At 33.5% G+C, this 20,581-nt stretch overlaps 1 protein-coding gene and 1 pseudogene across 1 annotated transcript; both read left to right on the forward strand.

Annotated features, from left to right (window-relative positions):
* The first annotated feature begins 4,699 nt into the window (after positions 1-4,699).
* On the forward strand, positions 4,700-8,438 carry LOC102612343 (protein DETOXIFICATION 27-like; annotated as a pseudogene).
* Positions 8,439-12,956: 4,518 nt separating this feature from the next.
* On the forward strand, positions 12,957-15,870 carry LOC102612646 (protein DETOXIFICATION 27). Its single transcript, XM_006472471.4, has 8 exons — positions 12,957-13,335; positions 13,421-13,962; positions 14,271-14,357; positions 14,503-14,559; positions 14,806-15,044; positions 15,157-15,275; positions 15,398-15,487; positions 15,585-15,870. Exons 1-8 carry the CDS (start codon positions 13,066-13,068, stop codon positions 15,657-15,659), a joined length of 1,479 nt encoding a protein of 492 aa, XP_006472534.2. The 5' UTR covers positions 12,957-13,065; the 3' UTR covers positions 15,660-15,870.
* The last annotated feature ends 4,711 nt before the right edge of the window (positions 15,871-20,581 follow it).

A 20,581-nucleotide genomic window follows, 5' to 3' on the forward strand; every position in this document is an offset into this window, starting at 1 on the left:
AGAACAATACCGCAAGGAGTACTCAAGACTCTCTTACTGATCTCCCTATTTTCATGAGCTTACTTGGATAAAGTACGTAATGTAGAAATATTAAAAATTAACTTCGAAACCTTCAAAAAAAAAAAAAAAGAAAAAAGAAAAGAAAGGGGATCATTTAAAAGGCAAGGAAATATATGAAGGATGTCATTCTGACTCGTTGTATGACTAATTATTTTTATTTTAATAACATCCCTCACTCTTACAAGGTTCATATTTGGGAAAAGAAAAAGCCTATCGGGATACTATTTCTATTTCATTGGATGAATTGTTTATATCCAATTCAAGACGTATCTACTTGAGTTGATCCCTTAGATGATGTACATCTATGATCTATCCTATGTTTTAAAGTTCTAATTAACTAGGATCGACAAAATTCGTTGGATATTTTAAGGGTAAAGGCAAGTTGTCATATTGGAATCTTATATTTGTCCTCAACAAAATAAAAGTTTAATTACTTTTTCTTGAATTTTGACACATATTTTGTGCTCATCCAAGTCCTATAATTATGAAAGACTTGAACGAATCTAACTATAGATAAAGAAAAGATATGTTGACCAACTTAAATATCTACTTACCTTTAAGGAAAATGCTTTAACATGTGCTGTTTTTTCGCCTCTCCCCTCCTCTCAGCCTCATAATAATTTTTTATTATTAAAAATTAAAAAAAAAAATTATAGCATGATTGATGGGGATAAACAAAAATTTAATCATTCAAGCATTATGGGGACAAACAAAAGCAAGCAGTTCACGTGCTTTCTATTTGTCTCACTTTTTTTCTTTTTATTTTTTAATTAAAAATATAAAAAAATTAAAGAGATTATCAATTTTTCTCCTACAATAATTAATATATATCATTTTTTTATTACTTTTATAATAACTAAAAAATTTAATATTACTCTTATTTTTAAATATTTTTTTATTTATATTTATTATAAATTAAATAAATCACATGAATAAAAATTAAATAAAAATTAAGTATTTAAAATAAGAAATATATATTTTGATATGAGTAAAAAAATTAATATTAAAATTTTTTTCTTGTACTTATTTTATTTTGTGAAATTTTTTTATAATAAATATATAAGAAAATTATTATAAAATGATAAAAAATTATTATAAAAAAATTTAAATGACAAATAAAAATTTATTATAAGATAAATAATAAAATATTTTCCTATACTTTTTACATTTAATTTTAAAATATTACAAAATATTTATTATAAAAAATATTCACAAAATAAATAATTACAAAAAATAAAATTTATTATTAATTTTTTAATATTAAAATATATATTTTTTTATTTAATTTATATTCATGTAATTTATTTAATTTATAATAAATATAAATAAAAAATAATTAAAAATATGAATAATATTATAAACTTATGTTATCAAAAATTTTTTAACCATTATCAAAATAAAAAAGAGTAAATAATATGCGTTCATTACTGTACGGTAAAGTGACAATCCCCCGGAAGAATTATTATAACTTGCATCTCCCTCACCTTCCTGCATAACTCTCCGACCTCATTCACTCGACTCTATCTGACTTTCTCTCTTCTGGCAACTAGTAATTTTCATACAATTAATATTCCAAACCAAAAATTCATCTTTATCATGAAATAATTACCACCAAAATTTACGAAATTAATCCAAGAATGCACACACAAAAAAAAAAAAGTCATTTTCTTTCACTAAGCATCTTCTGTATTTGGCAGCCGGAGAGAGGGAAGAACCGGTGGGGGGTAGCGACAGTTCGGAGAGGAGGATAAAGTCGAGAATGAGTAAAGAAGTGAGTGAGGTGGGACAAGTTTGAGTTGTGCAGTAGTCATGAGTGAGGGAGGATCGCGATCTCTCTAGATCCACTCACACTGAGAGAGAGAGCACTAGTCGAGAGAAGGACAGAGCACTAGCAGAGTGATGATGTCACGCGAACTGAGAGAGAGAGAGAGAGAGAGAGAGAGATGTTTTTAACTTTTTATCCCATCAAGCCTTTTTTTTTTTAAATAATAAAAAAAGTAGTTTATGGCTGAGAGGAGGAGAGAGGCAAAACGGCAGCAGAAGTTGCCGTTTCTCTCAGCCTCTAGATGTTTAGCACTCCTCTACTTTTGATTCACACCATAACTTTTGAGAGAATTTTTTAAGACAATGCCGGTCAATAGCACTTTGAAATAATTAATTATTATATCGTTTTGGATTGTGAAAATACAAAGAGGCGTGCGGAAATGAAAAGCTATAAATACCAAAATTCTCAAACCATGACCACGTTAATAATTGGCGGGTCAACCTGTCGCAGGCACTATACATATGGAGGCCGGTTGAGAGTCACAGTCGCATTAGAAATCGATCATATAAACTTTAAAAAAGCAAACTAGTGACTCCAGATAAAAGCCATCTTAAAGAAAAATACCCGCATCTTTTTTTAATATGATGCCAACAACAATATCACTTTGAAATGATTAGTTATTACAGATGCTGATCTCTCGGTCTCTGCATGTAACGTCCCCCATTCCTTCACCGTCTGCACAAAAAAGCCTTGGATAAGATTGGATTTTATTTGATTTGAATATTGAAAGCAAATTTCTGCGGTTCTGGCTAGAAAGAAATTCAATCATCTTCGTTAGATTCGTACGTCATTTCACGCGGGAGCAGATGTGACCCGAAACATCAACTTTTAAACAAACACGGGAATGAACTCAAATTAAAACCTCGCTGATCGAAGAAACATTGATGTGACGTGGCAATATATATTACTTGCTCTAGGAGCGCCTGCTAGAGCTGTAAATGTGGCATCAAAATCGAGGTAGTCAATACTCAATGCGTATAGCAAGTGGCAGTTAGCAGCTTTGATAAAGCTAGTAGTGGCAAATTTGCTTATTTGTTGACTCCTCTTTATACCAGTAAGTATATATGCCGGTATAGGTGTCGGTCCCAAGCGCGACCAAGTCATTTATTTTTTCGCCGAACTTCCGTTCTTGGCTGGCTAACGTTTGTTGTGTTTGGCACTTGGACTTGAAGTCGTAGTTGATGATTTTGGGTTAAAAGAGATGTCGTCCGCAATATATCTAGTTGCGACAGGATCTCTGACTCTTTGATTATTGCCCTATTTTAAATTTGCAGGCCGTAACATCTTTACATTTTATGGAGGAGAGAGTGTTGTCATTGCCGTTTATTTTCATATTTGTGACAGCAATAATTTAAGTTTTTATAAACTCAAATTCTCTTTTAATTAAATATAATTGAGTGGAATAATATATTTACGTTTTCTCATATTTCTATTTTGTAAATATATGTAACTGAAAAAAAAAAAATTAGTACCATATGAATTTTATAGTAAGACAAATATTAAATTACATTTTATATAACTTACAGTCATTTTCTTTCCCCAAATCCAATTTGAATTTCTTCTAAGTTCTATCCAAGGTATCTCTCTCACCCCCCAAGTCTCCTACGTTACGGGACTTTCACAACAAAACTCCATTATTATTATTTATTTATTTATTTATTCTCCAAGATTTGTCGGAGTTTCGGGGTCAAGTGTTGCGGAGCAAAATATTATGGATTTTGTTATGTTATATTTAATGTAATATACACAACCCACAAGAACCACATAATTATGTGGGTCTCACAATTTGTGTGGTTCTTGTGGATTGTGTATGTTACATTAAATGTAACATAAGGACTCCCAAATATTATTATTATTGGAGTACAGGCCAAGTTGGAGTAGAGTTAACAAATCAGAGTCGTTGGATCATTGCAAAAAAGGCAACCGTCCTGCGGACTAGATTTCCAATTTGATTACATGTAATTAAAGCGTGACACGTGCACCGAATAGCAAAACGACAGCATTATTATTACATAAATTAAAGTGCATATCCGAAAATACCGTTTATGAAGGTTTTTGAGGATTTCAGAGGGCGCTTACATGCCTATTCGACTGCTTGCATACAATCCGATGTGAGCGAATCCTAATAGGTCCGGCCCAATTATTGAAATAATGGGTCAAGAAAGCCATATTTTTTGCTTTAAATTCGAATTTTCGTTGTCCCTCATTTTGAATTGGGTTGCTTGCTGTCCATTTTCTTTGATTCAATTGGAGGTGATACGAGGCCTGAATTTATATCTCTTTTGAACTGCCCGAATTTAGTCCAACGCAAGTCAACTCTTATCAAAGTAATGATGTCAATTTTTCTCATATTTTCAAATAAAAACATTTTCTTCCTTATTTTGTTACTTAATGGACTGGATAATTGCAATAAAGAATTGTGTCGGGAAGTAGACTTATCCAATCCTCCATGATAAATATCCATAATATTTGTATCCAACTGATGAGAAATTAAATAAAAAAAAAAATTAACAGATTCAGGATTCAGCATAATTACGAAAATAACCACTCTGTAGAGATCTGTCCCATTTTCACCTGTAGTGCGAGTGAAGGCGGCCGTTAAATTGGATTTGCCCAATTAGGAACGTCAGAATCTGTGAAGAAATAATAATAATTTTTTTTTTTTTAAAAAAAAAAAAGAAACCGCCAAAAAAATATAGATACTAACAGCACGTCGTTTAGAAATGAAAATTACTACAATACACACGACTAGTATTGTTTTTGTTGTTACTTCTGTAAATTGATCAAAAATAGTAACTTAAAGTGAGGCTAATGAAATAAATTGAGAAAGTTAAAAAAAGTTTCATTATTCTTTTCAGTGATCACTCCCTCTTCTTACGCGGGCAGTGTTTTGTGATTTGTGACGCCAGCCCCACAATTCAGGGGTCAGCGGCGGCGGAGAATCTTTATTAACTATTATGTATAAAATTACAATAGGCACAACAATGCAGTGAATCAGTGATCAGTTGAGTTGATGTCGACGTCCTAGAAATAGCAACAACAAAAAATTGATTTCCCCCGATCTTTACATCATATCAGCCATAAGCGAGTTATGGGCATCGGAGAAGAAGAGAACCCTCTCTTACTCTCAAGCATTTATGAAAACGAAACACCACCTCACCTCCAAGAAATATCAAACGATGATTCACTGGTTAGTAAAACATGGAAAGAATCAAAGAAATTATGGCAAATTGCAGGTCCCTCCATCTTCAGTCGCCCTGCTATGTTCTCTATGACTGTCGTTACTCAGGCATTCGCTGGCCATCTCGGTGACCTCAATCTTGCTGCCATCTCCATTGCCACCACTGTCATTATTTCCATCAGCTTTGGCTTCTTGGTAACCCTAATCTAAACTCTGAAAAACTATTTTATTTCACTTAATTTACTGCCCTCTACCATGTCCTAATTAAGTTTTTTTTTGTTTCCCTTCTTTTAGTTAGGCATGGCTAGTGCGCTAGAAACATTATGTGGCCAAGCCTACGGGGCAAAGCAGTACCACATGCTAGGCATTTACATGCAAAGATCGTGGATTGTTTTGTTCATATGTTCATTTCTGTTGATACCCATGTTTGTTTTGCATCTCCTTTATTGAAGCTCATTGGACAGCCAACATCAGTGGCAGAGCAGACTGGTATTTTTGCTGTATGGCTGATACCATTTCACTTGTGTTTACCATTTCAATTCACTTTGCAAAGGTTCTTGCAGAGCCAGTTAAAGACTGCAGTCATTGCTTGGGTCTCTGGTTGTGCTCTTCTGGTTCATGTGATCGTGAGTTGGGTTTTTGTTTATAAGCTGAGAGTTGGACTTGTTGGGACTGCTATTACTCTTGATTTTTCATGGTGGCTCTCGGTTTTGGGTCTTTTCTTGTACACTGTTTGCGGCGGGTGTCCTCTCACATGGACCGGTTTCTCTGCTCAGACCTTTGTTGGACTTTGGGAATTCTTTAAACTCTCTGTGGCTTCCGGGGTTATGCTCTTGTATGGTTTGCTCTCTCTTGATTTGTTGATTTACCGAATTTTTAGATTTATTAGATAGAGGAATTGAGCAACTGAGTTTGTGTTTTGTGACGACTGTTTAGGTTGGAGAACATTTACTACAGGGCATTGATAATAGTGTCTGGCTATATGCATAACACTGAGGTTGCTGTTGATGCCCTTTCCATCTGGTAGGCTCCTGATCCCTGACTTTGTTACTGCAACCTACATTTATTTGTTTGTTTGTACACATTTCAGTTCCATTGAATTTTCACTTTTTTTTAAAAATTAATCTTCAGTGTAACTGTATTTGGCTGGGAATCCATGATTCCTCTTGGATTTTTGGCTGCCACCGGGTATGTTTTTATTCATTATTTTCCCTTGCCTTCCCTCTCTTAAATCCAGAATTAATTGTAATAATCAACTGCGAATACAGAAGAAAGATTACTATTTGAACCAAGAGATGGTACTGAGCTAGGTTCTATAATATAAAGCATCAGGGTCCCCAATGTTGGCCCCATGGTTATCATTCTTAATTGTCCACTACATCCCCATGGTTATCATTCCTAATCGTCCACTACATTCCTAACAAATAGTATTAAGTAGCTTTTCCAAATAGGGCGTATTAAACAGTGTAATATCTCGTTATCTCATGACATAGAATTTTTATTAGATAAGGAATATAGTCTATTCAGCCGACAATTCAGCAAAAATTGAGTATCGTATACTTCTAGGTGACTAGGAAGTAACTTTAGTTGGCTTGAATTGAATCATGTTAAACATTGTTTCCATCTCTCAATCTCATATATTTAGTTTTGTATTTATTTATTTTATTTGTTTTTGGGAGTGTTGATAGTGCAATTCTTTTCTACAGGCTTTGTTTACGGTTACTGTTTCAAAAATATTTAGGAAATGTAAAGAAATTTACTCCTCTTATTAGGTGATTTTCCCATTATTTATATCATATCATCAACCTCTGGTGATGGATTAGAACCTCATATATGGTTTAGAATATGGACATAACTTTAATACGGTTGTCAAAATGATAAGGTATGAACCTTCGCCTACCAACAATTGGGTTTGGATTAGACCTACAGCTGTTCCATTCCAATGAACATGGGTATACTTTTATCTAATCAAATCCAACATTTGTTTGCAATTTTCTACGTTTTGTAACTTTTGTGGCAGGATACTTTTCTGACCAGTTGACTGACTTGAATATCTTGTCTTTGGTCGACCATTTTCTGGTTGTTGGAGTTTTTTTTTCCCCCTATTCACTCATCCATTCAAATTCTGTTACTATAAACTTTTGACTTGTGAATTTTGATTAGATTATCAGGGAATAGGATCCCAAGAGCAAAACTGAGACTGTTACTCTTAAATATGCCTCTGAAGTAACTAGCCTCATCTAGCTTTTCCTGTGCTCTCTTTCTTACCATGTGATAATACATCTTTATACAGAGTTCGTGTAGCAAATGAACTTGGTGCTGGCAATGCAAATGGCGCCAAATTTGCAGCCATTGTGTCAGTGCTGAACTCCCTATTGGTTGGACTTTGCTTTCTGTCAATTATAATAGCCACCCCTGAGAAGCTTGCTATGATCTTTACCTCAAGCTCTGCTGTTATTACAATGGTTAATGAATTAGCAATTTTGCTTGCACTCACCATTCTTCTCAACTGCATTCAACCAGTTCTCACAGGTTAGAAGCTCAAAATGACTTTGTTCTTTGCAGTGTCAAATGTTGTTCTTCTGATATGGTTCGATGATTGTGTCTTGTTTTTCCAGGTGTTGCAGTTGGATGTGGATGGCAAGCATTGGTGGCATTTGTAAACATTGGCAGCTACTACATAGTTGGAGTGCCTCTTGGGGTTTTCTTGGGATGGCTGCTCCATTTTGATATAAGGGTATGAATGATTGCTTTGTCATAAGGGCACAATAGGATTTTCTACATAGTTTGAGAATGATGAAAGTTTTTTACACTATTAGAGTTCTCAAACCTACCATATTGGTATTTGTCTTTAGAATGTAAGATGTGCTTTTCCGGATGTTGAGTCTGGCAATTAATCGTATTTTTGTGCTTTTGTTTCCCCTGGTTTATGGTTTATGCAGGGTATCTGGACAGGAATGATCAGCGGAACTGTTGTTCAAACTGTAATACTGTGTGTGATCACCATAAAGTGCGAATGGCAGAAAGAGGTAATTTACAGAACTACTCTTTGAACATATTCATGAACTTTTGAAGCGCGAAGGATGTTAAAATTTCTTGTGTTTCAAAAACACATTCACAGGCTCAGAAGGCTCGGCTTCACATATTGGATGAGGTTGCATCCGATTGATAATCTTAATTTTGTCATAAGCGAGAGGTCATCATGATTTCCCGAGTTTTGAAAGAACTATGCTTGTTCAGAACGAATACTCAAATTCCATTTCATTAGCCTGCCAGGCAGGCCCATACCAAGATTATTATTCAATTAATTTGCAAAAGTTATCTCCGGGAGACTGATTTACTTTCTCTAATTTTATTCTTAAATTTGTTCAAGACTATGCAGCCATATTTAATTTTATCCATTTTCGCTGTTTCAATAATCAATAGTACTGCCGTAATGATACTAAAATTAATTAAGTAAAAAGAAAAAAGGTAAGAAAAAAAAATAATGACAATAAATAAGATTATGGAAACGGTATAAAAATGCCCTAATTATAAATAAATGATTTAAAGGAAGGAATATTATTTTGGTCGACATGCATAAAATGTTCTAGAAACATTCCGACGTTTTTAAATTTTAAGTCTTGTTTGGTTCAGGTGAAATGGCAGTGTATAATAAAACGGTAAAACCGACAGAAAGAATGTTATCGTACAACCAAATTGATGACTTCATCTCTTCTTAGACACATGGCAATGTGTTATAGCGGACGAAAAATCTGTATCCCACGTAAGGTAGAGTATTCTCTCTTAACTATACACAATTAAAGTTATAATAAATTTTATAATATTTATCACTATGTACTTAAAATTCGTATTCTATCATAAATCTATGCCAACACAGCGATAGCTTTATCAGAAAGAAACCTCATTCACCTAAAACTGCTGGAGCAGCTTTAATCGAATCTCCACAATAAACATTAAAAGGTCCTTTTATCTTATATGCATGTAAGATAGAGATTGCCAACATTTAAAGGGGTAAGTATGACCAACACTGAAATCGTGTTCTCGCAATCTGATCGTGCCATGTGTTTATATTTAATAATGGGTCCCACGGTTTCCATCGATGTCGCAGTCATGATCGTTTTTGTTTTTATGTTTTTAAAGACGTCTTGGCTTTCGCGAGCAAGGTATTTTCAATCGCATGCAATAGGCAAAATTCTAGCGATTTTATAAGTTGAGATAATTTAGATCTAGTTTGCTAAGCAATTCGCTCTGTGCGTTTGGCATTTTTTTTTTTGTTTATGAAATTAAAATAAATAAGTGTACGAATAAACTAACTGGGCCTTGGTATAGTGGCCAGGATTCTGTACTTACAACTGTGAGCGCAACGGTTTGAGTCCCCGCAACATATGTAGGAGTTTATTTTATTCTTTAATTATTAAATAAAAACAGTCTTCTCTTTTTCAAAATGTAAGTAGAGTAGACACCCTTCGAATATTAAAAAAAAAAATACAAATAGTTATTATTTTTCAAGAAGTAAAAATTATATGTCTAGGGATTTTATTCTTAGACTGGACTTCGAATAAGACATATAGAACCAACTCTTAATTGACTTCCAATGCATTTATTACCACATGCATTCTCAAGTTTATTTTAACTTCTAATTAATGTCTTTAAATCAATCTGCCAAACTTTTTAATTGTTTGAGAAACAATGCCAGAACGCAGCACAACAACTTTAGTTTTGTTTCTCCATGGGTTTAAATTATTATTTTTACAAAAAAAAAACAAAAAACAAAAATAATTTAATCACCTTTCGTTCTTTCAAATTGACATATTTATACATCTCATTAGATCTTTTTTGTGAGATTATCATTCGAGTAATGCTAACAGTTACAAAAGAGAAGTGCCGTTTCAAACGTGTCGGGGGATGGTGAAAGATATTGATTCTAGATTGAATAACAATACGGAATTTTTTTGCCTGATCGATCAATTTCGGCATGATCATCACTTCAACGGGAATCTGATTTTTATTTGATTGGGCAGTGCAGCTGTCTTGATTACGAGTGTTCAAACGTGGGAGTATACTGCGGGGACAGGTATATATCTTGTCCTGGTTGCCGAACAATTGAGAGGATAAATATATTCTAATCAATTTTCGTAAAATTTGGACTTCAGCTAGCATATAAAGAGAGATTTCGTACTTTCTTAATATCATTATCTTATACATCTATGTTACAATTTTTTTTTATAAAAAAAAAAAACGTGTCACATTATTGAACTATCCATGTTATAATCCAATTCAGTATAAAATCTCATGCTTTTTTTTTTTTAAATAAAAAGCTTCAATACACTGTGTAATCTTTTTTTCTTTTTTTTTTAATAAAAACAAAGTTGAAAAGCGTGACCTCCGCCGATTGCCAATTTTTCTTGCATGGAAAATGCTTCAAACTTTGAGTGGCTTCCACTTTGTATTCAACATTTGGTGAATCTATCTAAATGTAAAAAAATAAAATAAAATAAAACGGGTGTGTGTGTGTATAAAATAGGCATGAGATATATAGAATATTAAAAGATACATTGCACGAATCATAACACCAACATAATTATAAATTTTAATAGATTTTTGATAATTAGGGATGTTAATTTTATATGTGGGTATTCGATTTGAACGGGTATCCTGAACGAATAAGATTACTTTTTATTATATTTGTATTTGTCCTACCTTCATATTAAATCTAAAAGCTTATTTTTAATTTAATCAATTAAACCAATTTAGCTAATATGCTTTCACAATACTGTAATGCAATATAATATAATTTATATATTATTATTTAATAATTATTTAAGTTAATTAAAACTTAATTTCAAGATGGAAACCACAAGAAGAAAAATATTGATGTTAGAACAAGAAATCCTTTGGTGAAAATCATCACTTATAATTCAGGAATATTCATGTTATATTACCAAGAATTAATAACAAAATATGCAAAAGCGTATTTGAATGCATAATGCGTAATTGCCCCTGAAGTCGTGTAGTTGGCCTTCCAAATCAAAACATTTTTCTATAGAATTCTTTAAGTTTCTCTGTGTTCTTTTTTTGATGGAATATCAAAAAGAATAAAATGATATGTATGATCTGAGGACCATGACTACTTATATAGATAACTTTTTCTATTATCTTTAGATATTTTTATTTCGGCTAATCATAGAAATAGAAATTACCCTTAATTCTTTACATATTAAAGGTCCACACCCTATCAGATACATTAAAGTTTATATTACTGAAAACCTTAATAAATCACTTTTAATTGGGCTTAACCTTGTATTGACAGATTGCAACACATAATTATTCACATTTAAACTCAACATTGGATTAAGGATCCAATAATGATGGATTAAAATCTAAAAATTAATTCTTTAAAAACTAAACACTTATGGTCTGCACAATTATTTAATGAGAGATTTTTTAAAGACAAATTTCCTTCATTTTCTCATGATGTGATATGTATAAATCGAGCTAAACATCACATAGATAGTAAATAGTTTATGAATTATGATTGATGTTAATTTTTAAAGTAATGATACAACCACAAACTATTGTACAAATTTATTTTGTACAAACTAATTTGTAATTAACTCATTGATTGAATGGAAATACAAAATAATAAAAATAAATCATGTGATCCAAGAGATATTTAATCTAACTAATATAATGAATTATGATTGATGTTAATTTTTAAAGTAATGATACAACCACAAACTATTGTACAAATTTATTTTGTACAAACTAATTTGTAATTAACTCATTGATTGAATGGAAATACAAAATAATAAAAATAAATCATGTGATCCAAGAGATATTTAATCTAACTAATATAATCAGTTTGTATAAACTTATTTTGTACAAATTGATTTGGTATTAATTCATCGGTTGAATAAATATACAAAATAATAAAAATAAATCACGTGATCTAAGAGATATTTAATCTAACCAATTTAATCATGTTACATTAATTTGTATAAAAAAAAATTGTACAAGATTTTGAAGCTATATTATTGCTCTAATTTTTAACTATTTTTATGCAAGTGATTTAGATAATGTAAAATATTCAAACTTATTTGGTCGAGTTGGTGATATATATTTTGTGTGCATTTGATTAGATACTATAATTTATAAATGATGTGTAAATTTGTATAATAAATTTTGAAGAAGTGAGTAGTGAGAATTATCCTAAAAATCCGCTGGTATTTAGCAGATTTGGTATTGCTAAAATTTTAACGAATAATGGATAAGAGTTTGAAAATATCACTACCCATTAGAATCTAACCCGCATCCCTAAGTGTAACAATACATATCAGTGTTAAAAAAAAAATTGAATTAATAAAGCATCACCATAAAATTATTTTAATGAAATTTTACTTCTTATTTAAAAAATACATAAGCACCAAAGGTTTCAAAAGATTTTTCAAATAAAATTATTCAAATGAAATAGTTATTCTCTCTCTAATATTGGAGAGTGGTTTTTCCTTTTTTAATTGATATTATATTATTTTTTATGTCATCATATTGAAGAAAGAGAAGTGCTATAACTACTTTTTTTATGAAAAAAATAAATTATCTTATTTTTATTTTAACTGTCTTTTAAAGCGAATTTATTTTTTCACTCTCATGTTTGTTTTGCAAGTAAATAAATAGGAATTTAAATAATAAAATGAGAAGAGTGTTTTGCTGATCTTATAATGTTTCCATATTAACAAGTGAAAAATAACAGTCAATTCGACTTACGTGGCAATAAATTGTCTGATCCAACCGATCTTTTAATATCACTTGTTCACCTGACAAACAAGAGAAATTGACCCGAAAGCGCTGTTTGATTCGCGTCCGCTATCTCACCACTTCAAGTAAAATTAGTCACGTAAACGTATCATTACATTCTTGACTCACATACTCTGCAAAAAACCAACTCCCCTTTTTCTTCTCTCTGTCTTCTAGAGCAGCAAAAAAATCATCTTTTCTCATGGGGGACACAACAGATCAGAATCAGCGGCCCTTGTTAACAGATAAAGATGATGATGATCGTGAAAATAACAATAAAGATTTGACATCAAGGGTGTGGATTGAATCAAAGAAGCTATGGCAAATAGTGGGTCCCGCAATATTCAGCCGGATTTCTTCTTACACCATGAACATCATCACTCAAGCCTTTGCTGGCCACCTTGGTGATGTTGAGCTCGCTGCCATCTCTATAGCCAACACAGTCATTGTTGGGTTCAATTTTGGCCTTTTGGTAATCACTATTACGAAGGTTATTATTAATTTTCTCTTTATTACAATAATTAGGTAGCTAGCTAATCAAAGCTATAATTGAATAGTTGGGAATGGCGAGCGCACTAGAGACACTTTGTGGGCAAGCATTTGGAGCCAAAAGGTACCACATGTTGGGCATATACATGCAAAGATCATGGATAGTCCTTTTTCTATTCTGCTTCTTGTTGCTGCCGTTTTACGTATTTGCCACCCCGCTTCTGAAATTACTGGGGCAGCCCGATGACGTGGCGGAGCTGTCGGGGACAGTGGCTGTGTGGATGATACCACTGCATTTTAGCTTTGCGTTTCAGTTTCCGTTGACAAGGTTCCTGCAGTGCCAGCTGAAAAATCAAGTGATAGCGTGGGTTTCACTCGTGGGCTTGTTGGTGAATGTTCTGACGAGTTGGCTATTCGTTTATGTTCTAGATTTTGGTGTTGTTGGTGCGGCGCTGGCTCTCGATATTTCTTGGTGGGTTTTGTGTTTTGGGCTTTATGGATACGCTGCTTTCGGCGGCTGCCCTCTAACTTGGTCAGGTTTCTCGACGCAAGCATTTTCTGGCCTCTGGGAATATACCAAACTCTCCGTAGCTGCTGGAGTCATGCTATGGTTATCACACTATCATTATCATTGCCATTTTTATTATCATTGTCATTATGATTTTCATTATCATTGTCATTATCATTATCATTCCTCCGTGGTTGGTTTGCTCGTTTCCACGTCACAATAAAAAAAAGAAGAATGATTAATGTATACAAATACCGTTGGATTTGAGACCCCATCAGTACCACTGCCTAATCCATTTTAACTAAAGTCACTTGATCAGTTTTCGTTATTTTAATTTTTATTGTTAACTTTATATTATTTATACAATTGTCGTTGGTGTAATCTTGTCTTATCTGCTTGTGTTTGTGCAGTTTAGAGAATTGGTATTATAGAATATTAATACTTATGACTGGGTACTTGAAGAATGCCACGTTAGCTGTGGATGCACTATCTGTCTGGTAGTATATTATTTTTACTCAACTATTGCGGTTTTTTTTTTTTCCTTTTTTTCCCCCCTCCTACTCCAGTTTTGTAGTATGTTTATCAGGAAAACAACTCCACATTTAGTATATGGTTTAACAATTTTATGGCATTTTGATGCAGCATGAGTATCAATGGATGGCAAATGATGATTCCCCTAGCTTTTTTGGCCGCCACCGGGTACTAAATCTCAATCATTATTCACATTTTACATAAAATTAATAAAACGTGCGTCAGCATTTTAAAAGTTTAGAATCATTTTTACTATTTATTTGAAATTAAGAACAAACAGAGTTATAAAATTAAAAAAAAAAATCCAAAAAGCACCTTTTATTTTTCATTTTTTTAATTTTCTTTTTTTACACTTTTGGTGATCAAAACATTTTTTTTCTTCAATTGATAATTTCTATGGCATACAATTTCCAGAGTAAGAGTAGCAAATGAGCTAGGAGCAGGAAATGGTAAGGGAGCAGGATTTGCAACCATTGTGTCTGTGGCACAATCGACATTGATTGGTCTCATCTTGTGTGTAATCATCATGATTCTCCATGATAAGGTCGCATTAATATTCACATCAAGTAATGATGTGCTTGCGGAAGTTGATAAACTCTCATTTCTCTTAGCCATCACCATTCTCCTTAACAGCGTTCAACCAGTTTTATCAGGTGAATTTCCAACAACATTTATACATTATGTTCAATTTCATCAACTTTTTATCAGAAAAATGGTTTATGTATGCATCAGTTGTCACACTAGCTGGTAATTTCATTGTGGCAGGAGTGGCTATTGGGTCTGGGTGGCAAGCAACAGTTGCGTACATAAATCTTGGCTGCTATTACATTATAGGACTCCCGCTTGGATTCCTGATCGGATGGGTTTTCAAATTGGGTGTTGGGGTAACTTCAGCTGTTCCTTTTTCTTCTGTTGTTGCATGACAATTCACATGAACACACACACACACTACTTGGTTTTGAAAATGCGGCAGCATAGTCTAAGTAATCGTTCATTGATGCACCAGGGTATCTGGGGTGGGATGATCTTTGGTGGGACTTTTGTTCAAACGGTGATTTTGGCCATCATAACGGCACGATGCGATTGGGAAAAGGAGGTGGGATTTAACATTGTTTCACTTCCGTTTTCTTTTATCTTTTTCTGTTGAAATGGATGTCTATGTCAGGTAATTTATCATTTTGGTGGATTTACAGGCTGGAATAGCTAAGCAGCGTCTACAGAAGTGGTCGAATCCCAACCCAGATGATAAAAGAGCGGACCGAAGCTGACGGCAATATATCATAATGGATTTTGCACCAGTGGACTACCTCTTATTTTATGAATTTTTGTTTCTTTCTCCACTGCATACTCAGTTTTCAATGATTTATTATATGATGCAATTTCATATTGAAAACAAAAAATGCATTCCTTTCATCCATCATCAGTTTTTTGCCAACTTCGAGTTCAAATTCTAACGTCAGAACTGTTAACCCCTGGTTATTCCTATCCTGCGTTAGTTCGTGTGACCCATAATTTGGAGGTACTGAAAACATTTAATCACGAGCTTTCGATTATAAAGCAAAATCAACACCTTTTCATAAGTTCTATGACTTCAAAGAATCACCAGTTTATATGAAAATCTCAAGACGACTCAGTAAGTGCAGGATATACCATTCAAGATGAAATTCTGAACTTCTCGTTCAATAGAAATACATTGATGCATCATATCATCTATATAAAGAAATATCTGATCTTCAGTTAGTGAGGAGCTCTCAACCGTAAGATCTTTTATGTCAGGCCGCCAATACTTGATAAGACAAGAATCGCAAATGCAACAGTTCGCATCTATATTCCATACTTGGCCAGAGCCCAGTGCCCACAAAACCACTGTAATTCAAGCAAACAACAGATACATCATTACAGATAAATATGATTATCAACTTAAAAAATGATGATGACTTAAAGCAATTACAGACTAGGTAGCTGCAATTAATGATCTAGAAAAGTAAAATGCAGCCATTTCAGCTCGTTGATAATACAGAGTTAAACAATGGCACATAAAGAGGAAGCTAGAGCAGGGCATGTTAATCTATTTTTTATTTATACGTATCGTAGGAATCAAAGACTTCCCTGAATTCCTATTGAGAGCTTATAAATTATCTTATGGTGCTATAATTACTCTCTCTCGAACTAATGGCACTCTAATTCCATCCTTGTCTGACAGAATTGGAGTACACCAACGATGAAAAATTTATGAATGTGCAATACAGCTCTTCTTTCCCATCTTCTCCTCAGTATCAATGTGCAAAAAATGTTGGACAGCACTTGGGCTAAAAACATCAATGATGTCATATAGACTATGACAAATTTAGATAAAAGTGGACATACCTAAAACATCATAGACACCCAAAAAGTCCTATGATAACAAATCCAAAAAGCACCATCCACCAAAGTCACATAAACCAACAGTGGCACTGGTTCATTTGAAAATAGCTCAAGATTCCCAACTCGCAAAGGAAGTGAAGGGAAATATCCTCTGAGTTTGTCTAAATTAGAAGGAACCTTGATAAATGAAAGTGAACCAAGAGAGGGAAAAAGAAAATTAGGAACTATAAACAGAAGTGACAAAACTTAAAGTGAAATTTCAACGCTGTATTCTATGAAATTTGAAGACATGCCTCGCTTGAATCCAAAGATAGCCTTGAGTTTTAAATTTCATTGGATACCCCAAGAAATTGCTTTACATGAATGTACCAATGAGTGTCAAGATCAGCTTTATACTGAAAGCTGACGTCCCATGGACATGAAGCATTCAATTGCAGGAGTGAAACACTAGCTTCTTCAGCTGATTCTTGAAATCTTAATCCTTTTGTGCAAACAACAGCAGCACAACAAGAGATCCTCAAGCAAGGGAAAGTTTGAGAGAAGGCAATGAAACTCTTATACAGAAATTAACGGTATGTAGCTTTTTCAGTTGTGGAGACCTCTCTACCTCAGTTACAGTGGCCTCGCTCCCCATTAAATAGAAGGGTCAGCTGTTGAAGACTTGGAACAACAATTTCAACAATTTCAATTTCATCCGCAGATGAGTAAGTCTGCATAATCTTGAGTTTATAAGCCTTAGAGGCACAGATGCTTCAGAGCCCAACAAAAAGAAAAACACAAATCTTCATGTAAGGGGCACTGACTAGTAAAATTAGTAAAATTTTGGACCATTTATTCCTTTATACAGACTCTGAACAGAGTTAGCTGTTTGAGAGAACTTAACCTTATAATATCAGAGGGCTGCTCCAACATACATCAAACTAGGCAACTAGCTATGAAGTTGTTTCTGAATTACCATTAAAGATTGTCTGAACATAGTGTACAAAGAAATTTTCATGTGACATGACCCGAAAATGTATCTCGTTCACCTCATTCCCTATGGCTAATCCTATCCAATTACCAAAGAAATTTCAACATGCACAAGACTTACTGAAAGTCTCTACTCCTGCAAGAAAAGCTTAAGCTTGCAGAACCGAACCAGGGAAGTATCCAGGAATTTCTTTATAGTTTCAGGAAAATTTTCCTGTTGCATCTTCGAGCTAAAATTTGGGTAATCCAACCTGCTTTCTCCCATGAAGAGGTAATTTACATTGAAAACCAAGATGGGGAATGAAATACGAAACCGGTTCCATCTCCTTGACAAAATACTCGACTTACCTGTTTTTGGGGAGATGTAGGACATCATATGATGAATGATAAAAGTAGGCAGTTCCGATATTCGATCCATGGCAATATGGCATCAACTGTCTCTCCCACAATCTTCAACTCCAGAATAACGTGTTCGCATTCATCATATTAAACAAAGCAAATACAATGAATCAAATTAAAAAAAAAAGGAATATAATTAGTACATAAATGTTTTGAACAAATGAACCCTAAAAGGTACAACTATATGGAGGTGACAAATCAAATAAGGGACAAAATCTGGATTGAATCAAAGAAGGTATCGTGCATAGCCGGCCCGGCACCCTTCAGTCTGCTAGCCGCCTACTGTCCGAACATCTTCCTCCAAGCTTTTGACGGTCACTTGGTGATGCTCAACTCGCTATCATTTCCATAGCCTACACTGTCATCGTCAGCTTCAATTTCGGCCTCGTGCTAAACTGGTTTTTATTAATATTATTATCATCCACCTCTCTAATTCTATACACAGATTATATACACACACACATTTGAATCTTGTGTTGCAGATGTCAGATGTATTTTACAGCTGCGTGTGTTGACTATTGTTGTAGATGTTAGCTGTATTTTACAGCTATGTGTTGACTTAAATACTAGATTTTAGGAGATATAATCCTTAATTTTCAGGAGGGTAAAAGCTCGTTTAGTCCCTATATTTTGAAGTTAGTGCCCGTTTAGTCCCTATATTTTTAAAAATACCTCAAACCATCCTTACCATTAAATTATTGACACTTTTGCCATTATCTTTTGTTCCTTTTAACTTATTTTTATAATATTGCCATATTATAATAATTTTTTAGACATTATTAAAAAGAAAAAAATAACCCTATTATAATAATTTTTTTAGACATTATTAAAAAGAAAAAAATAAATTACCACTTTAACACCAAAAAATAAAATAAAATAAATATATATATATTAATTTTTGTAGAACACACTCTTGAGTTAAAATATTACTTTTTCTAAAAAAATTGATAATGTAATTTTTTACGATATTAATTTTTTAGACATACGTGAGCTTCCACAAAAATTAATATATACCTTTTTTGTTTTTATTTTATTTTTGAGTTTAATTTGATAATTTAATTTTTTATTAATATCTAAAAAGAAACATTATTGCAAAAATGTAATATTGTAAAAGCAAGTTAAAAATAAAAAAAATAATGGCATAAGTGTCAATATTTAGTAGCAGGGACGTTTTGAGGTGTTTTAAAAAATACAGGGACTAAATAGACACTAACCTCATAATATAGGGACTAAACAAGCTTTTACCCTTTTCAGGAATACTGATTTCCAATATCTTAGCTGTTTTTTACCATTTTATTCCTAGAGTGTAATGTATATAAATATGTATTCTTCTCTAATGTAATATAAGTGAAGAAGTTTGATTTTTCACATGGTATCAGAGCAGCTCTTTTAAACTAAGCCTCTGAATTTTTCTCATTATAAACTCTCAACCCTTCCAATGGAGAAGACAACAAACCCTACACAAGAATATGAAATTTCCTCCAGTTCTGTAACAAGGCAGGACATCTCTTCGGTCTCCTTAGGTACCGAAAACCCCTCTTTGCAAATAACTTTGCACAAGTTAAATGGCAGAAACTTTTTGCAATGGTCTTAATCTGTCACCCTATTTCTTCGTGGCAAAGGCCGATTAGGGTATATTACAGGGGAAACCAAAGCCCCTGATGTCTTGGATCCAGGTTATCCGCAGTGGGATGCTGAAAATTCAATGGTGCAAACTTGGTTGATCAATTCGATGGACGTGGATATTGGTAGGACTTATCTCTTCCTACCATCTGCGAAGGAGCTTTGGGAAGCCGTGACAGAAACCTACTCTGACCTTGGGAATGTAGCTCAGCTCTTTGAAATCAAGTCACAATTACGTGACCAAAAGCAAGGGAGTCTTTCAGTGACTCAATATTTCAATTCTCTAAACAATATATAGCATGAACTTGACCTTTACTATGAATCGCAGTGGCATTACTCTGAGGATGCCATCAAATATAAGAGGATGTTGGATAAAGAACGTCTCTTTGATTTCCTTTATGGACTCAACAAAGAACTTGATGAAGTTCGTGGCAGAATATTGGGAAAAAATCCTCTACCCTCCATCCGAGAAGCTTTTGCTGAGGTGAGGCGTGAAAAAAGTCGAAAGAGAGTCATGATGGGACTGGTGAAGGAACCTAAGGCAGAGAGATTAGCGATGGTGACCAAAAAGACAGATCAGTCAGCTGACCAAAAGGGACAAAAACATGGAGAACGTCTCTATTGCGACTATTGTCACAAGAAAAGACATACTTGAGACTCATGCTGGAGGCTTCATGGAAAACCAGCAGATTGGAAACCAAAACGGCAGCAAGAAGCAAATGGAATGGTGACAGAGAAAACTAATCAGTTTGCTCTCACAAAAGATCAATTTGAGATGCTGTAACAGCTTCTCATACAAAATCAGCAAGCAAATAAAAATGACTTGACCTCCTCT

This window comes from Citrus sinensis, chromosome 5, assembly GCF_022201045.2.
Source record: "Citrus sinensis cultivar Valencia sweet orange chromosome 5, DVS_A1.0, whole genome shotgun sequence".
NCBI classification, from domain to species: Eukaryota; Viridiplantae; Streptophyta; class Magnoliopsida; order Sapindales; family Rutaceae; genus Citrus; species Citrus sinensis.

Bases quoted from the DNA above. Each gene is read 5' to 3' on its own strand.
- LOC102612646 (XM_006472471.4), top strand. From the start codon at position 13,066: ATGGGGGACACAACAGATCAGAATCAGCGGCCCTTGTTAACAGATAAA. The intron at 13,336-13,420 runs GTAATCACTATT...ATAATTGAATAG, and splicing joins GGTTCAATTTTGGCCTTTTG to TTGGGAATGGCGAGCGCACT. The intron at 15,045-15,156 runs GTGAATTTCCAA...TCATTGTGGCAG, and splicing joins CGTTCAACCAGTTTTATCAG to GAGTGGCTATTGGGTCTGGG.